Genomic DNA, 20,773 nt, shown 5'->3' with positions numbered 1-20,773 from the left:
GACACCCGTTGTGCCAGGCAATCAGTTTGTGAAACGAGCCGGTGTGTGTGTGTGTGTTTTCATTATATATTTGTATATTTGTTCACATGAGGGAAAACAACACATGACATGTTTCTGGAATACAGATTTTATCACTGTACAATAAATTACAATCGACATCCATCCTCCATCCTGGCCTCTCCTTTAAAATTCATTCCCTCCTTTTCAGCCAGAGTTTTCCATGTAAACGTCAAAGCATCTTTTTGTAGGCACATACAGCATCTCTCACGCCTTCCTCTCAGGCGATCAGCCTTTGTCCCTCCCTCTCAGCCTCAACCTCAGTGGGTGTAGAGGGAGGCGGTGAAGACGATGTCCCTGCGGATGGCCAGCGAGGCCTTCTCCATCTTGCTCCCCAGGACGGAGTCGCCCACGATACGTGCCGCCTGCCGCACCTCCTTCAGCACCTCGTCCAGCCGCTGGATGCAACGCACCACCGTCCCCTCCTGGACGTCAGTCAGCCTGGCGATCTCAGCAAACGGCTGTGAGGTGAGAGTGGGAGGATTGAGGGGACATGGAGGTTCAGTCCTGACACTTCAGTTGGGATGTTTAAAGGTCCAGTGTGTAAAATGTTTAAGGAAGCCTGCCTGACAGTGTGTTTTTTTATGTGTGTGTGTGTGTGTGTGTATGTGTGTGTGTGTGTGTGTTTGTGTGTATCTGTATCTGTATATATTTATATACAGATATAAACATATACACACATATATGTGTGTATTTATATATATTTTATGGGCAGTATGTTAAGCTTTTACCGATTGAAAATAAATTATAAATCAAGCCAAATTTTACACACTGGACTTGTTGAAGTCCGTCATCTTAATTATTTTTTTTTTTACATTACTGTATGAGGAACAGTGAACGTCTACCCACCATGCCTCTGGCCCAGCAGTACACCACTTCCGTCAGGCCAAACTTGAACTGGCCCACAAACTCCTCCGCCGTCTGTCCTATTCCACAATCCCTCTGCAGCTCCCCAATTCGCTTGGCCACGGACAGCACTCGATCGATTCCCTGAGGGGAGAGAAGGAGACACAGAAGACAAAGAAGAGGGGAGGGGGAAAGAGATTTAGGAACTCATAAGACGGACGTTTTAACTTTATTTTACGGTTCTCTGTGCCACCTTGTTTTAAAACGCTTGGAACTCTGTTTCACAAAGCGTTCCGAGGTGTCTCGACTCAACTGGCGCTGGTCTACAGTTCTCTCTCATCCTTAATTCAAACGCTCATAAAGCAGTTTCATGTATCACGGCAGCTCCCACCGAAGCAGAGACAGGGGGAGACCACGTGCAGGAGGTAGCGCTTGATCTTTTTTTTTGGCAAAGCTTCACAAGAATAACATGCCGTACACCGTGCGCAGGCAAATGCGCTACGTCAGCAAGGACAAACCACCTGTCTCATTACCTCTTGCAGCGTGTTGGTGATGTGTGGCTCCACCTGCGTGTTCTGCGTAAAGACCAAACAGGACAGCAGGGCGGCGCTCTCCTCGGGCGCCAGGGGGCTCAGAGCGTTCTCGAACAGCAGCTCGGTGAGCAGGAGTTCGTGGCTGCTGATCTGGCAGGCCACGCGGCCCTTCAGCTGCACGGCGCCGCTGCTGTCAATGTACTGGAGGGACTGCAGCACCTGAGGGTGACCAACAGGGGGGTTAAAAAATGGCTGCGCAGGAGGTTTTGGGGAGAATCGAAGCAGAACCTGGGTCCACTAATTAAAAAGGACCACGGTCAATTGAAAATCTTCTTCTCACTGTGTACTAGAGCTGAGCGATTAATCCATTTTACATCAAAATCGGATTTATTAGTCAAGACAATGTTAAAAAAGGAAAATCTTAAAATCAATTTTCCTCTTGCATGCTTCTGGGCTGTGCGCCTCGTTTGTGTTTGGTTCTTCAGTTTTCACTTTATTCCCAAATAAGGGAACATCATCTTAATTTAGGAAGAACCTGTTCATCTTCAAGTGAAGTTTGGTGAAAGTGAGGTTCTCACTTCATTCATCCCAAGGGATTCATCTTTGTTTGGTCAAAAATACAGTAAATGTTGTCACTTTACTAAACCCCAAGGAGATGTGCCTACTTTTTCTTTAAAAATAAAGATAAAATATTTAATCATTTTATTTCCATTTCTTTTGTAGTGAAAATCGAGTTTTCAGAGAAAAAAAAAAATATCGGGATTTTATTTTTGAAATCGCCCAGCCCTACTATGTACTGAAAATTGCAAAGTTTATAGCAGGTGCTGCTTCAGTTACATCCTTCAGCATTCACAACATCACAGAAGAGGAAACAAAATCTTGCCCTGCAAGAACCAGAATTCCTGTAGCTCAAAATATTTTATGCTGAAGTGAATAAATTCACACAGATTCCCAAAGTTCAATCAAAAGAGTTGAGCGTCCCCACTCCACCTTGATCCGTTGATGGTATTCAGGCAGCAGAGACAGAGACTGGTCCGACACGAGGAACAGCAGCCGGTCCAGCTCCTCCTGCATGCTCATCCTCTCCTTGACTCGGGCAAACTGAAATACACACACACACAAACAAACAAACAGTCATTAAAAAACAAAGGCACAATCCTGCCGCACATGACCTGGTTCCGGTAGATTTAAAAAGGAAAGAAAAGACACAAGTCGGCTACACTTCCTCTGAGGCTGATTGCTGCTAGTTGTATTTAAGCTTGCACTGTGAGGCACACGTTAAGAGACAATGCCCATAGATGCTACAGCGAGGATGCTACAGCGAGGATGCTGCAAGTGCGTGCTTGTTTGTCATGCAAAGTAAAGAAGAGCACCTGCGCGCGTGTGCGCGATTGTGCACGTAAAGGCGGATCAAATGACGCGCTGTGCCTGTGAAGTGCCGACGAGCCTATACGAGTAATTATAGACACAGGCGGGCGGCCCTCCTCGCTCTCGTCTCCCAGGCAGATCTGCCAGAGAGACGAGATGGGTGCACGATCATAAATCTCACAGTGGAGTTTGATGCTGTTGAATGCAGAAGAGAAATGATAAGAGGGTATGAAAGGGAACTGACGCTGCAGCAAAGAGGGAAGGAGGAGAGGAGGCCTGATAAAGGGGGCCGATTGCAAAATGAGGGGGCTTATGTAAGTGCACAATGCTAATTAGCGCATAAATATGCAATTGCTGCACGGGAGAAGGAGATGTTTAACAGGAAACGAGGCAGGTTATCATACAACTGCACCGTCTCAGAACGAATAAAAACTTGAGTGTTTTATGTGCACGATCACTCAGTGGTTCCACACACACACACACACACACACACACACACACACACACACACACACACACACACACACACACACACACACACACACACACACACACACACACACACACACACACACACACACACACCTGCATGTCAAAAGTGGGCGAGTGGATGCAGTTAAACTCTCGGAGGCTGTCCTGCAGCACGCGGAGCCTCATGGAGGCCTCCACCACATCCAAGCCCTTCAGGTGGAGGTCGTTGACGGGGTCGAGGCTGGCGATGCCTCCGGGGCTGGCCACGGCCAATCGCAGGAGCTCCTGCGTTGCTGTGGCGATAGCTTGGCCGGGAGGGTCATTCCTGAGGGGACAGGGTGGGTGGGTAGATCGGGGGAGTTGAGTTCACTGATGCGCCAGATGCAACAGTAATGAAACTAATGGGTTTATTCCACATATTCATCTGTCTTTATGAAGCAGTAGAAAAGGGTAGGTAGGCAGGTAGGTCCTGGACCTGGATGGACCTTCTGTCCGTCACATCTAAGTGGACCAACTGGATGATTCACTGCAGTGGTCCCCGACTCACGGGCTGTGGACCGGTACCGGTCCATGGGTCATTCAGTACCGGGCCGCAGAAAAAGAATAGTTGAGTTTATTTAAATTACTTCCGTTATATTTATTATCCTAGTCTGACCAATTTTGTTTTGAAAAATTACCGGATTCTCTCCGTTATATCCATCTATGGCTCAACTCTTGACACATGTCAAGGCGTTTGTCTCGGTCACATACATTACCACTAGATTAAACCCACGGGCCAGCAAGCTAGCGAGCAACAGGAGTGGAAACGTCTTTGGAAGGAGGAAAAGGTCGAGTGAGGAGACAGAAGAGCTCAAGACTTCCAAGAAGAAGAAAGCAACGTTAAACAGAGTAACCAGGAGTCCTACCACTAAAGTTCCAAACGTGTACACAGTGGATTCACGTTTATCATTATATTTAGAAAATACCACAGTTTTCATGCCAGTCTGTGAAAATACTGTCTCACATTACACCAGGCCGCAGAGAAAAAAAAGGTTGGTGGCCGCTGATTTAATGGACATGTCCCACAACAGCCAAATTCCTTCTATTGGTGTGAGGGACAACATGAGCTCACGTCTGCTCTTATTTCTTCTTCTAATGTTAAAGCTCCATCTAGATCTGATTCAACAGCCGCAACATTAGGATCTGCGCTAACCTCTTTGGGATTGACTGGACTTGCAGACGTTTTCTGCTGGTTACGCCATTCTGATTGAAGGCATGTAAAGAGGGTTTACAGTAAACAAACTAAAGGCCATTTTGAGAACATCACGCACTTGAATCGCAGCTGTTGCCTTTTGTTGTAGTTGTCGATGATCCTGTCAGGGATCACCTTCAGAGTTTTCACTGTGATGGCCGAGATGTCCTCCAGCTTCAACTTCTGCACGGTGTGGCTGCAGGGACCTAAAGCAAAAAAAGAAGCGAGCATGAATAAAACATTTTTGAACAAAAAAAACAATCAGCGTCTGAGCCGGTTCACCAACCGTCAGGGATGAAGAGAGCCGTGTTGTGGAGATGAGGAAGAGCCCCCCTGTTGTTGCCTTCCCCTCCTCCTCCTCCTGCTTCCTCCTCATTGCCTTTCTCGCAGATGATGAGGGCGGTGAAGGTTCGATTCACTGAGTCACTGGACACCTGGCAGATGATTCAATGAGTTATTTGTTAGATGCTGTTGTTTGTTTTTTTCAAAGAGTTACTTCAGGCAATGCAGAGCCCTTTTAAGAACAACTTCAGAGACAGTTCCTGTCTTGGTTTGCAGCTACCATAGTTAAACACCCACCCACACACCTACCTGCAGGATCACTCCGAGCGCGTTGAGATGCTGCCGGTTGTTCACCACCACGACTCGACCCACAGAAAGAGCTTTCAGCCCGTTCACTGACTCCAGTATGGCATTCTGAAGACGGTGAGAGCACAGGGTATATTCAGCAGGAATAAGGGGATACGAGAATAACCTTTGGTGCCTCAGTGTGTGCTAGTGTTGTAGTCAAGACTGCACCAAACGAGACCAAGACTAGAGAGTAACGAGATCGAGACAAGACCAAGACATTTGGAGTTTGAGACCGAGACAAGACCAGAAAAATAACAACGAAACAGAAAGAAATGCCAGTATCTTTTTCAATTTGAGTTTGCTTCTAAATGGAACAGCAACATCTCTTTTCAGCGAGGTACCTTTTGAGAATTTTCTTTAACATTTTGCTGCTTTGCCAACTATTTTGAACCATTTTCAAAAAAACAACTTTGCTTCATAAAATGAAAAAATAAATTAACTAGGAATAAGGGGGTCTGCCACTCTGGGTGTCACAAACAGCGTAAAACGGCAGCAGTTGGAATCTGTTCCGTTGATCTGTCACTGTAGTGCTGGCTGAGTCTTGACTGGTCTTGATCAAAAATGCCAAGTCCACCTGGTCCGACACCGAGACAAGACCGAGTAAAAATGGCTCAGAGTCCGAGACGAGACAGAGAGCCTTTTTCTACCTGCACGGCCTTGGTAGTCGTCTGCAGCTCGGTCACCGTGTGGTAGTACGGCAATATGTCGGACAGCTGGCCCTCAGTAATCAGAGGAGCGAGAGAGGACAAAGTCTCCTTCAGCTGGCTGATCCTCTTCTCATGAGCCTTCGGCAGGCGACACAGAGATGATCATTTTCAACACAATTGTCAGAAGGAGAAGGAGGAGAGGTTAATGAGGAATGGTATGTCAAGTAGCTGTGCAGGAAATAATGAGAACTGCCACGCGAGCTGTACCTGAGTGTCCCTGTGGCTCTCAGAGAAGCTCCGTCTCATCATGTCCGTCACGCGCAGGGCTTCCACCCGCAGCAGGTTGAGGATCATAGTGTAGGTGAGTCTGAACTGGGAGTGCAGGACGGTCGGCTTCCCCTGAAGAACAACAAGAAAAAAAGAAAATGAAAAAAAAATATATATATATATAAAAAAAAAAAGAAAACTGATTTGGTGCAATGTGACAAAAGATGCTTTAAGTGTTTAAAAGACTTCCTGCCTATAAAAGAGGCACGTTATTAAATATTACTCAATAACATGTTTAGCTGACGTTGAGATTTTTTTTTTTAATTGGTCCGCAATTAAAGTGGCATTTGCCAAGGTAAACACGTGGATCTGATGACAGCAAACTCATGATTATACTCAATTACACATCGAGCAAAGGAAAGCATGGCTTCCGTGGGAAATAAAGGAGAAAACCAAACGCTGCTGCTTCACACTGAATGAAGTGGGAACAAAAGCATTCTCAGGTGTCAAAAACCAACACGGCCAGCAGGCTGAATTTTGGTGCTGGAGCCTCACCAACATCATGACGTGCAGATCTGCCATCTCATGAACCCCGGCTTTGCACAGGATGATGACCGTGCCTGTGGCGTCCAGGCCCCTCCTCCCTGCTCGGCCCGCCATCTGAATGTACTCGCCTGTCCGACACAGAAAAAGAGACGTTGGCGTTTCTGTCTGCTTCGCGATCAAAGGGAATATAGTCAACGAGAGGGCGAACAGGGCAAAGAAGAAGAGGATCAAACCTGGCAGTAGATTCCTGAAGCCGGTGCCGTCGTGTTTTCTGATGCTGTCGAACACGACGGTCCTGGCAGGCATGTTCACCCCCATGGCGAAAGTCTCGGTGGCAAACAGCACCTGACGGACGGGAGACAGTTTTCATAACTGCAAACGTGCAGTGGGTCGCTCCACGTTAACTTGGATGTCGTGCCCTCTGCCTCACCTTGACCAGACCGCGTGAAAAAAGCATCTCTGTGACCTCCTTCAGGATGGGCAGGATCCCGCTGTGGTGCACGGCTAATCCTCTCTTCAGCAGGTCCCTCATTAGCAAGATCTACGCAGGACACTTAATGTTTAGCCAAGCAGAAGCAGTCAGAAAGAAAACAATCCTTTGGATGGACGTGAGGCAATAAATAATAAATACATAGAAATCAGAGAAGCAATTAAAAGCAAGCAAAATGGATGTCTGAACACAACATAAGAAAAAGAGAAATGTGATTGTTGGCTGTGTGCAGTCAAGTGATGTGAAAGAATTTGAAGACTTTTAACTGAAACTGTATCTGTGTTTACTCCAATTTGAGTGCTTTTATCGATGCCAATTTTTCTTTGTGGTTCCGCTGTGGGATGGGATTGCAAAGCAGGTAAAAAAAAAAAACATTATTTTTTTTCATTTCTTTGAATGAGACAAAACTGAAATAGTAAACCAGCCTGAGGCAGCTGCCGGTCCCCTCCTCTGAGGCGACCCAGGCTCTTCTGAAAGAAGGAGTGAATCTCGGCCTTCTCCACGGAGGTGGTCAGGTCCAGGGAATCCAGCGAGCGGGCGTTCTCATCACAACGCGCCCTGGAGAAGGTGAACGCCACCACCGGCGTCTGCTGCCGCTGGGACAGGAAGTGCAGCAGTGTGAGCCACACGTTTCGGTCCTGGGAGGTGGAAGCGGCAAAGAGGAGGCGTGAAAGGAAACTCGGGAGAAAACACACAGAACTCGGAGGCAACAGAGAGGGAATGTGGAGCGGGCTACCTGGCTAGCGGATGTGACCTGGGAGGAAGTGTTCCTGGTGCCGAATGACTGGTTGTGTTTGCTGGTGCGCTCTTTCTTGGCATCGACAGCGGTATAGTACCTGAGACACAAACTTCCCTCGTGAAAACGAGCTTTAAATGTCCCCCTAAAAATGCTGTCAACTCAAGACAACTCGTACCCTTTTGTCTGGAAGTTGCCCACTGAATCCAACAACAGGAACATCTCTTTCTGAGTCTTGGTGCTGTTGCCGGTGTACAGGTAGTGCTCCAGTGGGACCGGCCTTTTCATCGTGCTGATCACGTAGATGTGCTTCTTCTTTATGCGACTGCGGACGGCGGGGCGGCCGGAAAGAGACAGAATATTTCATTTTGCCACAAGAGGAGCCCCACCTGCCTGCGAGCCAAAAACCTGACACCTACCCGATCCACTCGCTGAACTCGAGAGCGTTTGGCACAGTGGCGCTGAGGAGAATGATGCTGACGTGATCCGGCAGCATAATTAGAACTTCCTCCCACACGACCCCTCTCTGCGGAGGGAAAAACAAGCATGGTAAGAGAAGAAGGAATATAAGATGCTCAAGGGGTGGGGGGGGGGGATTGACCCGGTCTCTCACCTCGGCGTCGTTAATGTAGTGAACCTCGTCAAAGATCACCCACTCCAAATCACGGATGACCTCGGAGCCGTTGTACAGCATGGACCTGAGAAAGAGGGAGAATGAGGGCAGGTCCTTAGAAGCCTTGTCGAAAAACATTTTGGCTGCGTCTCGACTGCAGGCAAAACTGATTTAAATCAGATTCCTTCTCAAATCCTAACTGTTTTTAGGAAGTGTCCAAATGGGATCTGGCTCTGTTCAGACTGGCCACATTATTGACCCATCTGACAGGTTGCTGTAGCGATGACGTCAGAGCGGAGGCGTCGTCCAGTGTAGCGTGCAGTGTGTGACGTCATATAATTAGGACAGGAGCAAAAACTAAATGGACTTGTTGCAATACATGCCCTGGAGCTCGGCTTGAATGGAGCTATCTCCCCACACACTGATGAGCCAATGAGTTTCCTCTGTTTCGGATTTTTGGCTGGCAGTATGAACGCAGCCTTTGATGAGAGCAAGGACCCAGCTATGCTGTACCTGAGGATCTCTGTGGTCATGATGAGGCACGATGACTCGGGGCTGATCTGGACGTCCCCAGTCAGGAGGCCCACGTCTCCGAAGGTGTTCTTAAAGTCTCTGAACTTCTGGTTGGACAGCGCTTTAATGGGAGAGGTATAGATGGTCCTGTCGCGGTAGGACATTAGAGTCAGAATACTGGTAGTGTGACGGCATCTTAGTTCCAACAAGATATGTATTTTCCACTTTTCGTTCAGCCGGGGGGCAGATTACTTAAAACAGAAGGCCTGCAGAAGCCCTTACACTCTAAACTGTGTTTAGCTCTGAAGGGCAAATCAAATTACAGTTAATGGCAAACAGAGCACACCTGGTCATGTGTTTCTGGGAGAGCGCGATGGCATACTCGGCCACCACCGTTTTCCCGGCTGACGTGTGCGCGGCTACAAACACAGAGTCGTGAGCCTCCAGCCTCAGAATGGCCTGCTTCTGGAACACGTCCAGCTCGAAGGGCCACTGGAGCAGGAGCAGCAGAGGGCAGAGAGATGAGAGCGGCTGCCGCAGGCCGGCTTTTCTCGCGATGACTCATGAATTATATTGAGAAAGGCATAAATAGATAGAGACGTGGGAAACGTTCCGGGCTGCCGAAAAGGTGAGAAAAGGTGAACACAGACACTGGTTGGATGTTTAACCAGTATTTCTACCTTAAAAGCCGGGTTGGGGATGCGCTTGTAGAAATCATTGCAGGCTGAAGTTATGTTTACAGGGACGGCCCATTTTTTCTCTTCTTGTACATTCTCCTTTGGTTGTTCTTCTTTTCCTTTCATTTCTTCCTTTTTGGGTGACGAGAGTGGCGCAGCATCCTGAGCATAGATGAGAAATGATTAATAGTTTTTTCAGATCTCATTGTGGATGTGCTTCAAAAAAATGTAGAGTCTCTTTAGTGCATTATGTTGAGAATGACTTCTATGTGGTACTCAGACAAGTAGTCAAGTGCAGTCAAACGGTAGAACCTTGATGCCAAGGTCTTCCAGGCTGTTTGTTCTTGGCAGTTTGGGAACTTCCTCCCGGTCCTTGTCCGTGTCTGTCTCCTCTTCCTCAGGCTGCAACAAGCTGACGTCATCAAATGAGGACAGGAGCGACATGAGGTTAACCTCTGGCCTTGCGATCTTAGCATCTTGAGGAAAAAAAAGAAGTTATAATTAAATTGTTCATCATTTTGACCGTTGATTTTAGATAAGAAAGCATGACGTACCTTTGCTACTGAAGTCCATTCCAACTCTAAATCCAGGGGGTATTTTGAGTAAATCTATAAAGGAAACAAATAGGACATGTGTAAGCATCAATACCTGACAAATCACAAGTGTAACCATTATTTCATGACACTCCAAATCAAAATCACCTTTCTCAAAGTCTATGTCCTCCTCCAGTTCGGATTTCTTCTTGATTTGCTCCAAACTGAGCTCCTCCATTCCTCCTGTAAATAAATTTGAGCAATTAGACACAGAGCAAAAATCAAATCACTCTACATTAATAATTGTAAGATTATAAAAAAATATATTTCCCCCACCTGGAAGGAAGGGGTAGTTAGTGTTACTTCCTCGAAGGCTCTCCGCTGGAGGTCCTGGTTGCCGTTGTAATGAAAGTGAATTTTTTGCAGACAGGCTGGTGTTTTCCAGTAACACCTGCAGGTTAATCAAGGCGGAAACAACCCAGAAAATGCCTAAATTGATCTGTGTCAACTCTACATTATTGGTTGAAACACACAAAAAAGGTGCAGCGGAAAAGGTGTGTTTGTGACCCACCTCAGTGAAGTCCATCAGCATGCCAGTAGTTGGGTCTCTAACCACAGAGAGGCCAGAGTGCAGCGCAGATGGAGCACAGTGCAGTAAAGAGTCCACATTTACTTTCCTCTGAGTCACCCTGAGAAAAATCCCAACACAATACAAGTAAAAACAAAAAAACATCTGGTATCTGATGCAATTTAACTCACAAAACCTAACAAAGATTTTAACTGATTCTGGCATTGTTTATAAAAAAATATATACTTTGGAAATTTCTGGAAGGCAAAGTCTGTGTCGTGTATTGGAAGCCACGAGGGATCTTGTAAGAACAATTTCTCCACTTCTGTCTCCAGACTCAGGCTGGTGGGAGGAAGGCCATGTGGGAGCTGTGGAGGCAAGACAACATCATTTATCTCAAACACTCCAAGATGTAGTTTAGACTTTGATATATTTTGACTCAGAAAGGAGTCAAGCTGTCAGGAAAAAACACGTTTCCCCACTGATGTGCAGCTGAGGTGGAATTGTACAAAAGGTACATACAACTCGATTTAGATATAGGTTGTGGGTTCTGTAAATGGGAAAATATGGTATGGCCTGTGCCATACTGACCGTGCTCTGCGGGAGTAAAGGCTGGCCAGCCACAGGGTGTGTGATGAGCTCGAACCGGCCGGAGCATCCCATCTCCAGCAGGGATAGCGGCAGGTCCATGGGGCCCGCAGGGGGCACATCTGTACAGAGCAGAGGACGAAAACACAAACGGCTTATAGACAAACTAGCCGGTTGGTCCACAGATTAAGATCATATTAGATCTACAGCTTTTTGCTGCCAGGAAGGGCCTTGAAACGTCCATTTTTACTTGGACATTTAACAGAAGTGATCCTGAGAGCTGGCACACAACAACTGATTGGCAGCAAGTTGGCTCCCACATTAGCCACATCATCACACAGACCACAGCAGCGATGGACAGTAGCAACAAACAATGTGTTTCAAAGGGGTAAAATTAAATCCTTTGCATTCTCTTCGGTTAAACAGGACACAACTCACTTATTCTCTCCATGGTCCAGCCCGAAAATGAAAGCTTAAAGTTGAAATTCGTATCTGCAGTCGCATCGGAAGTTACCCAAGCGGAAGTAGCTCACGCCCGAACAAGCCAGTTGACACAGTAAATATATATAAGTAGAAAAACACCGACGACTCAGACCTCTTCGAGCCTGGAATTATTGTGTTGTGGGTGATTTATTTTTCTTTGCGACTCGGTTAAATGTATTCACTGCCGGTTTCCTGGCAATTTCTTTTCTACACGTTCTTACGTCATATATCAGCGCCGGTGTTTTCTTTACATGTCGCCAAGACCGTGCGAATATGCTAAATAAATGCCGTTATCAAAAGTAGGTTAAGCAGTGATGTTAGACCACGCGCGTTGAGCCGTGTAATAGAGTGACAATACAACATTTAGTGTGGACTGAAACGACCACGTTTACACTATTTTCGAAGGTATTCATGCTTTTGTTTATTGCTAGCGAACTGAGGCTAACAGCGCTCTGCGGTGACTGAAAATATGCGAGTTTATTGTGAATGGCCCGCCTCTTTTGACTACTGTTGATAGACTTGTCTATATCTTAGCTTTTGCAGCCATGGTGGTTTTTCCAAGTTCCCTGACGGAGGAAGAGGAGGCTCTGCAGAAGAAATATGCCAAACTTAGAAAAAAGGTGCGTGGATCCTAAATATGCTGCCCTGTCTTGCATGAAAACTTTTGAATTGCAATATTACCATAACGTTCTGTTGCAAGTGTGTTAGCTCATGGATTATTTCTTTTAATTAGAATACTTTTTTTTTTCTTCTTTTAATCTCTTCACAGAAAAAGGCACTCCTGGCTTTGAAAAAACAGAGTTCAACTAACCAGACCAACCAGAGTGGCTTGAAAAGAAGTAGGCACCCTTGACCTTAAAATTCACTGGCTGGATTCATGTGCATTCATTTGACTAAACAGGCAAGTTAAAATTTGTTTTGTACATCTGACACTTGTCTGTTCAACAGCTCTTTCAGACCAGCCTGTAGTTGACACTGCGACAGCAACAGAGCAAGCCAAGATGCTGATCAAGTCAGGTGCCATCAGTGCCATAAAGTCAGAGAATAAGAACTCGGGCTTTAAACGCTCTCGAATGCTGGAAATCAAACTCAAAGTAAGTTGCTGTTCCTCATCTGCTAGTTTGGCCTGACTCTTGAGGATTCCCCCCCAGTTTAATTATTATTATATATTTACCACAGGACCCTGAGAAAGGCCCAGTTCCCGCTTTCTTGCCATTCCAAAGGAGTGTCTCCACAGATGAGGAACAACCGGAGGTATACAACATAAATCATGGAGTGTGATCTGCACCTTATTATTATGTTGTGTTTTGTACTTAAAAATTCAATGATTCACCCAATTCTGATATGACTATTGTCTCTTTTGAAGGCTGGGAAGAGAGCACACAGGAAATCTTTGTATGAAAGGTAAGGCAAAAAAAAATAAAATAAATAAAGCTCAACAATAAACTTGAATGCATGCGTGAAGTATTTATTTGTGACTGTGAAACATCATTTTCTCTTTGTGCCTTTGCAGCTTTGTCAGCTCAAGTGACAGATACAGAGACGAGGACGATGGAGGAGGCGGCGGCATGTCATCTAGCCGGGATGCGGACAGGGAGCGAGACCGAGACCGCGATCGAGAGCTGGACAGAGACAGAGACAGAGACAGAGAGCGCGATCGGGAGAGGGAAAGAGACAGAGACAGGGGTAGGGACAGGGACAGGGACCGCGAACGGGATCGAGAGAGGGACAGAGACCGAAGTAGAGAGAGGGATCGAGACCGGGACCGGGACAGGGAGCGAGACCGAGACAGGGAACGAGACCGAGATGGACCGTTCAGAAGTGAGTAATCATTTACTTTACTTCCAGAAAGACAGTGCTTATAGCAACAGTTCTTTTTCTCAAATATAAGAAACACCGTCATAATCTGCTGCAGTGAAAGTTGCAATGTTGGACATTTTTTATGTTGCCAGGATCAGACTCGTACCCAGAGCGGAGAGGCGTGCGGAAGGGTAACACAGTGTACGTTTACGGCTCCGGGCTTGTGGAGGACAGCTTGCGCTCTGCATTCTGTCAACACGGGACCATTATTGATCTCTCCATGGACCACCCACGCAAGTATGCTGCCATTAAATATGCCCATATCTCTAAAGACTCTTGGTGGATTTCCCGTCTTCTTCCACTCTGACTGGGATTCCATGTTTCTCTTTCCAGCTGTGCATTCATCACATTTGAGAAGATGGAGTCTGCAGACCAGGCTGTAGCTGAGGTGAATAGAAAGCCATATCAGAGAAGTTACATCAGTTTGAATTGTCCTCTATCAGTCTTGATAGTTTTTTTTTCTTTTGGCCTCGCAGTTGAATGGAACCACAGTTGGAGAGGTTCACATCAAAGTGAGCATTGCGAGGAAGCAGCCCATGCTGGATGCTGCAACAGGCAAATCTGTCTGGGCTTCACTGGGTAAACTCACCGTTCAGTTTTCTGTTTTCCTTGTTTCTTCCCTTGTTCTTTCCTTTCGCACACAGCTTGTGATAACCTTTACCCTGTCCTTCTTTCACAGCTGTGCAGAACAGCTCAAAAGGCTCCTACAGGGACAAGAGGAACCAGGTTGTGTACAGTGAAGATTTCTTGTGATTTTGAAGGTCTTTTTTTCATTCATTTTCATGTTTTGTTTTTGCAATACTCAACCGCTTCAAGTGCTGCAAGACAGCAGAATGTGCTAAAGTTATTTTTTTTTAGAGAGCATTGTGCCCCTGTAGATTGTCTCCTGCTGTGTTGCTATTTATTTTTGATGTCAACTTTAGTCTTATAATATACATTTTTTGTATATTGAAAGGTCAGACACATTGGGCCTTTAACAAAATGGACAAATGGCAACATCAGCAATTCAGTTTGGTTGTGTAACCTAGAACCGCCGTGCTGCAATTTTGTACCTAAGAGCAAAATAAAAAAATCTTGTATAGTTGGCTTAACATGTTTGGTTCAGTTTCTTATGTCTGGAGTACAATGCATTTAAAATGTCATGGAAAAAATTACTGAAAATGTTTTATTTACACAATTTATTTCAACACTTTTTAATCTAAATTCAAGTCAACATTCTGTGTCAAACTGAACTATTCTATGACATAAAAACCAACAAGCCTGTATCACTGAGGACACATTTGAGTTGAAGCTTTTGCAGATCTCATCTCTCTTCAAGAGGATTTTCAGTTTCATATTTTCCTCCTCACTCGCTTTGGCTGAACTACATGAAACTGCTTAAATAGATCAAGGCCACCACTGATGTTTTGTTTTTTCAATGAGTGAAACTCGCACTTCATACTACAACCAACCAGTAAAATAATGGCCGAAAGAACATTTAATGATTTCACATTTCCTTCCTCTTGGTTTTACATAATCCAACTCCATTTTTTTTTACTCCATGTTACATAGTCTGCATTGCATGTAACTTATATAGAACGTTCTAATATGTAACGTGTAAGAAAAACAAAGGTCAGTTTCCAATATGTACATTAACATCCGTCATCTAAATGGAAAAATGCATTTAGATGAAGGATATTCCTGTGGCTTCATGACAAACCCTTTTTTAGTTTTATTTTTTTTTTCAAATCATGGACTTCAGGGAAAAGTCTTGGATGGGGAATACTTTTTAAAAAAAATATTGAGAGATAGCATTTCAAGATATTTAGATCTCTTAAAATGCATATTTAGCCCTCTGTTGATAGCCACGAACAAAAACATTGGAAGGAACACTTGACTGAGGGTGCTGTCAGAAACCCAAGAGAAAGTATCAGATACAGATCCATCACAATGTCTGTCTACTCAGTGTGTTTACTTTCACACCAATCTAAGATTTTTTTCCATAACTTTTTGGTTAAAAAAAAAAGCTCATCTGCCGATCATTCAGTCTCTAACGGTGCCCATGACGTGATCCGTAACCACACAGTCCTGTTCCTCCTCCTGTATCCTCGCCCTCTCCCTCTCCTGCTGCTCGTGCAGCGAGTTCTGCCCCGTGGTTTTCCCGTGCTGCTCCTTCAGGTGGCGCCGCAGGGCGGGCTTGTGGGCGAAGCGGGCGTGGCAGTAGGCACAGTGGTGCGGCCGCTCGCCGCTGTGGAGGTTCATGTGGTCGATCAGCGTGGACTTCTGCGTGAACGTCTTGTAGCACAGCGGGCATTGGTGCGTCTTGCCGATGCCCCGGTGCACGGCCATGTGGCGGCTGAGGTTGGACGAGTGGTGGAAGTGCTTGCCGCAGCACGGGCAAGCGTACAGCAGGTGCGTGGAGCGCGAGTGGAGGGCCAGCGAGTGCGCCGAGGGGAAGGTCATGCCGCAGTGCTCGCAGATGACGGGTCCCGACAGGCTGGAGGTGGAGCCCACCACGGCGACGGACTCGTCCGCCCCCTCGTTGGTCTCCACGGCCGCCAGCCCCGAGCTGCCCTCCCCGGCGCCGCAGCTCGACTCATCCAGGACGTACTGCGACAGGGTTCTGGCGACGTCCAGCGACGCCTTTTCCCCCTGCGCGTCGCCGCCGTCCAGCCTCGGAAGTTCTGCGGCCTTCAGTCCGCTCTGGCTGTAGTCCAGGCCGCAACTGCCTCCCAGCCCCACGGCGGCCAAGTACCACAGGTCCTGGGGGGGAAATGCGCCGGGGAGTTTTTTCTCCTGTGAGGTCACCAGCCTTCTCTTTTTAAAGCCCCGCCCCCTGCCCCTCCCCCTGCTGCCTCTCGTCTTCAGCTCGGGCAGCCTGAGCCTCAACGTTTGCAGTCCGTCCAAGGAAAGCGCGGCGGAGCCGAGATCGTCCTCTGCCGCGATCAAGTCGTACTCGCCGCCTTCCTCTCTGAGCACGGCGGCGCCCTCCTCCACTTGGTAGCACAGCTGCTGGGGTTCATCTGAAGGGGCTTCTCTGTCCTCGGCCTCTTCACCGTGAACCTTCTCGTCTTCGGAGAGATAATCTTTGCACACTTTGTAGTCCTCTTGTTGGACCTCCTCCTCTTCATCGGACACATTAACCTGGAACGCAGGCAATCACTTAAGAAATGTATTGGATAGGAAATGATGCTGCTTACTTTGAGAATTTCTGTTGAGGTGCTTAAAAGTGGTGTGGATACTGCAATCAAAATGTAATTCTACTCTTTTCACTGCATCTGCAATTAAAAAATTATATTGTGCCATGAAAGTTTCATTCAGCCATCTATGTCCAGCACTTAATAGACCAATTTAAAAAGGTGTACAAAAAAAATGTTTTTTTTCAAGGTATATAAGAGAAGGTGAATGTGGCAATTGCTGAGCGTTTGACTTGATTATTTTCACAGAATGTAATCTGACATGTTTTCTTTTTCTTTTCTATTATTTATAGTTGCAACATATGTTAATATTGGGATAGGACTAGATAAGATCGGATTTTTTTTTGTCTGTATCCAAAATAAAGTCTTAAAAAATGTCTAGCATTTGTTATATTCTTATTTTAAACATGCAAGTATCCCCAATAGTTGTAGTAGTGACCCTTAATATCACCAATGGCTACAGAAGAACTGGAATTTCTGTTTCCCCCATCATTATTAACCTGTTTTCAATGTTGCGTTTGGTCACTTTCAATGTTAAAGACTTATAATTCCTATGCGGGTCTCAGATATTTATTATACACACAAACCTTTATGCATGCGGCATCCAGCATGAGGCCGTTATCCTGCTGCTGCTGCCTGCTGTCCTGTGCGGACCCGTCTGTGTTGCACTCCTCCTGCGAGTGGAATACAGGGTCCTGCTGCTGCACAGTGGATTGTCGGTCCATGGGCGGAGAAGCAGGCACAGCAGGATAAATGCTTCCAGTGACAACCACCTTTCGAGACTGGCTGTCATCTGAAGACGTCTGAGAGACAAAATAGGGAAAACGTTAACTGTGTTGCAAATAATGTGGCACTTTTCAGACTCTTCTCCTTCCTGCTGTTCCCTTTTTGAGTTGCCACAATGACCCTGTCTTCTGTATCCTCGTGTTTTACAACAACCAAATCATGTGAATTGACCATCTTCAGGTACTGTCTTTACATTATGGCAATTTTTATTCATTGTAACATTGAACATAAAAATTAACCCATTTACAGACCTTTGGTGGACTTGGGTTCTTTAGCTGCATGTACTTCTTCAGAGCTCCACGGCAGCGTTCCACAATATGGTCCATTTGCAGGTAGCTGGCGGCAGTGAGGTAGTTAACAATCTCCTCCGGGCTAAACTGCAAAACGCCAGTGTAGCAAGACTGCAGCAGGTCACACACCACAGTGGAACTGTACATCACCGACACCTGGGAAAAATGCCAAAGAATGCAAAAGACATGAAGCAGTTGTGACGACAGCGGTTGCAGTTTAGACGCAATCAGTGTAGAAATACCTGAAGCTTGGGGGACGGGTTAAGGAGAAACTGGTCTCGCAGATATGGGGAGCAGGCAGCCAGTACCACCTTATGTCCTTTAAATGACTGGTTGTTGCTAGCAACAATAGTGATGTCGCAAAACTGCTGGCGGGACCTCAGTGAGTCCATGTGCTTCAGGGTTGTGTCGCCGTGGCCCGGCAACCGAAAACACAGCGTGTCCATCTGGAATGAGGAGGAATGCGAAGGTGGAATGAAGTTGAGCAGTAAATGTAAGCCCGAGAGCAAGCGCAGAATTTTTCCTAAATAACAACAAAAAACCTTGTGTTAAATCTAGGATGTGTGATTGTATTTCTTTTTGCAATCTTCCTCACTTTCTCTATTACCTTCCTTATATGCAAAGCTATGATACATATCAATATTCCTGTGTTCTTTATTTTCAGTTTTCAACTAGATATCATGATAGTTACACGATTGTTTATGTGTGCAGCAAGATGTCGTGGCCAGCGCTCTCTTCACCTCCGTGCTCTGCTGGGGAGCAGCATCTCAGGCAGTGACACCAGCAGACTGAACAAACTGATTAGGAAGGCTGGCTCTGCCATCGGCTACAGACAGGACACCTTTGAGGCGGTGGTGGAGAGGAGGACGTTGAACAAACTGTTATCCTTCAACTAGGACCACTCTCTTCACCACACACTGGACAGACAGCGGAGCGTCTTCTCCAAGAGAGCCCCAACTCAACCCTTCAACTTAAGATGACCTGGATGACTGAAAACCCTCACAGACACTTCTCCAAGAGACTGAGACAACTGTGTTGTCTAAAGGACAACACATCTGTCATCATCCTCTATAACTGTTCCCCACTGTGTAGACAGATATTCTGGATATTTTCCCTGGACTCAATGGCAAATAATGCACTAATGGTCTCGAAAACGGGCGACACGTGGCGCAGTGGTTAGCGCTGCCGCCTCACAGCAAGAAGGTCGTGGGTTCGACTCCGGGGCCCGGGCCCTTTCTGTGTGGAGTTTTCCCTGTGGGTTCTCTCCGAGTTCTCCGGCTTCCTCCCACAGTGCAAAAACATGCAAGTGAGGTCAATTGAACATTCTAAATTGTCCCTAGGTGTGCATGGTAGTGTGAATGGTTGTTTGTTTCTATGTGGCCCTGCGATGAATTGGCGACTTGTCCAGGGTGTCACCCTGCCTTCAACCTAAGACAGCTGGGATAGACTCCAGCAGACCCCGTGACCTTGAATAGGAATAAGCGGGTATAGAAGATGAATGAATGAATGGTCTTGAAAACCTTGCTTGTTCCTGCCTCTGCACAATTTGATTGTCTTTTGCACATCTGCTTTGGTTGTTTGTTATACATAGATTGATTTGAGTGTTTTTGTAACTATGTATTGTTTATTTTTGTCGTGTTATTTTTTTTTTTTTTTAGTGCTGCAACAGTGTAGTTACCCAATTTGGGATCAATAAAGTACATCTATCTATGTATCTATCTGTCTATCTATCTATCTATCTATCTATCTATCAATCTATGTGAAACTCCAATTGCCTATCACATCCCAAATGACTGGAAAATTCGCTACAAAGTCAGTCAATCATAAAACATAAACATTTACAGACACAAAAGTAAGTGATAGATCTTTCAAAAATGATCACCGATGTTGACAATAACAGCAAACAAAAATAAACATTTGTTGACATTTAGAATCGAGTGCTCTAAGCAAGAGTCGACTAATGAGATTTTACAGCGACGTAAATCCAAACAGTAGCAACTTGGTGTAGTTAACCCGATGAGCCTGGCAATCGAGAGGGAGACTGATTGGCGACACCACCAAAATGTGCGGCTGGCCTTCGGCTCTAATGCCGACCTTCTGGACGGCAGCTAGCACTCACTCACTCAGCTAGCATTAGCTTCTCATTAGCTCGATGGCCTTCGCTTAACGAGCAGCCGCGGACACAAAGCCGAAGTAACTTGGCAAGACAACTTACCTTTGCCATTCCCCTCGGTGAACGCCCCGCTGGCACTGGAGAACAACAAGCCGCGGCTCGAAAAGACAACCGTTAAACTCGGAAACGATGTTAGTGAAGCAGCAGGCGGTGTCCGCTCATCCTTCCTGCCTCGGGCCACCGTCTCGCATTTCTGTTTACTTTTTGCCGTCCGCTGGACAGGAAGCGCATCTCTCACAATAAGCACGGACATCACATGTGTTTCCCGTGTAAACATGTGTGAACGTTCGAACTGTGAAATGCGGACATTTCGCGAGAGTGTTACGCGGAAAATACTCGTGGACTTTTTTTTTTCTCTCTAACGTGCGAAATGCATGTATTTCGCGCGTATTAAACATGTGAAATACACGTGATGTATGTAGATGTGTTTTATCAGAATATCTACTATTAATAAACAGCGGTTTTCTGATTTTTAAAACAAAAATTTTGTTTCGAAGGAGATTTGTGTTGATACTTCCCCCAAAATGTTGGACACATTAATTTGATTTTATAAAATAGTATGATTTATTTTTATTTGTTTTTATTTATATATTTGTTTTGATGTTTACCGGTAGGAGGCACACTAACAAGGCTAATGCTTTACTTCTCTCTCCGTCCTTTTGGGATCGAAGGACAACTTTACAAATTGCAA

The 20,773-nt window shown here is 45.9% G+C and overlaps 3 protein-coding genes across 5 annotated transcripts; 1 reads left to right on the top strand and 2 right to left on the bottom strand.

The window, feature by feature from the left end:
* Positions 1–111: 111 nt before the first annotated feature.
* Positions 112–11,901, bottom strand: skic2 (SKI2 subunit of superkiller complex). Its single transcript, XM_076011975.1, has 29 exons — positions 11,753–11,901; positions 11,318–11,436; positions 10,973–11,094; positions 10,730–10,847; positions 10,495–10,609; positions 10,327–10,401; positions 10,180–10,233; positions 9,938–10,101; positions 9,629–9,787; positions 9,295–9,440; positions 8,949–9,095; positions 8,436–8,520; positions 8,242–8,348; positions 8,001–8,147; positions 7,823–7,922; positions 7,512–7,724; positions 7,027–7,137; positions 6,830–6,941; positions 6,606–6,724; positions 6,051–6,182; positions 5,784–5,921; positions 5,098–5,202; positions 4,793–4,940; positions 4,586–4,712; positions 3,390–3,600; positions 2,427–2,537; positions 1,437–1,655; positions 907–1,047; positions 112–518 (listed from the first exon to the last, which is right to left on the bottom strand). Exons 1-29 carry the CDS (start codon positions 11,763–11,765, stop codon positions 318–320), a joined length of 3,759 nt encoding a protein of 1,252 aa, XP_075868090.1. The 5' UTR covers positions 11,766–11,901; the 3' UTR covers positions 112–317.
* Positions 11,832–14,616, top strand: nelfe (negative elongation factor complex member E). 2 transcript variants are annotated; one of them, XM_076012001.1, is made up of 11 exons: positions 11,832–11,935; positions 12,332–12,417; positions 12,567–12,636; positions 12,746–12,891; positions 12,977–13,051; positions 13,164–13,201; positions 13,311–13,618; positions 13,750–13,894; positions 13,991–14,045; positions 14,134–14,236; positions 14,337–14,616. In XM_076012001.1, the coding sequence occupies exons 2-11, from the start codon at positions 12,343–12,345 to the stop codon at positions 14,408–14,410; spliced, it is 1,089 nt and encodes a 362-aa protein (XP_075868116.1). In that variant the 5' UTR covers positions 11,832–11,935; positions 12,332–12,342; the 3' UTR covers positions 14,411–14,616. The 2 variants fall into 2 exon arrangements, with proteins under 2 accessions (XP_075868116.1, XP_075868117.1); XM_076012002.1 differs by lacking the exon at positions 11,832–11,935 and adding an exon at positions 12,004–12,202.
* Positions 14,617–14,803: 187 nt separating this feature from the next.
* LOC142877382 (uncharacterized) lies at positions 14,804–20,424 on the bottom strand. 2 transcript variants are annotated; one of them, XM_076011982.1, is made up of 5 exons: positions 20,125–20,424; positions 18,152–18,432; positions 17,871–18,065; positions 17,421–17,636; positions 14,804–16,780 (listed from the first exon to the last, which is right to left on the bottom strand). In XM_076011982.1, the coding sequence occupies exons 1-5, from the start codon at positions 20,357–20,359 to the stop codon at positions 15,680–15,682; spliced, it is 2,028 nt and encodes a 675-aa protein (XP_075868097.1). In that variant the 5' UTR covers positions 20,360–20,424; the 3' UTR covers positions 14,804–15,679. The 2 variants fall into 2 exon arrangements, with proteins under 2 accessions (XP_075868097.1, XP_075868098.1); XM_076011983.1 differs by having other exon boundaries at positions 18,152–18,355; positions 20,125–20,418.
* Between the last annotated feature and the right edge of the window lie 349 nt (positions 20,425–20,773).

This window comes from Nelusetta ayraudi, unplaced genomic scaffold, assembly GCF_046127955.1.
Source record: "Nelusetta ayraudi isolate G7.1 ecotype Tasmania unplaced genomic scaffold, CSIRO-AGI_Nayr_v1 ptg000135l, whole genome shotgun sequence".
NCBI classification, from domain to species: Eukaryota; Metazoa; Chordata; class Actinopteri; order Tetraodontiformes; family Monacanthidae; genus Nelusetta; species Nelusetta ayraudi.
This window is presented reverse-complemented; position numbering and strand designations above follow the sequence as displayed.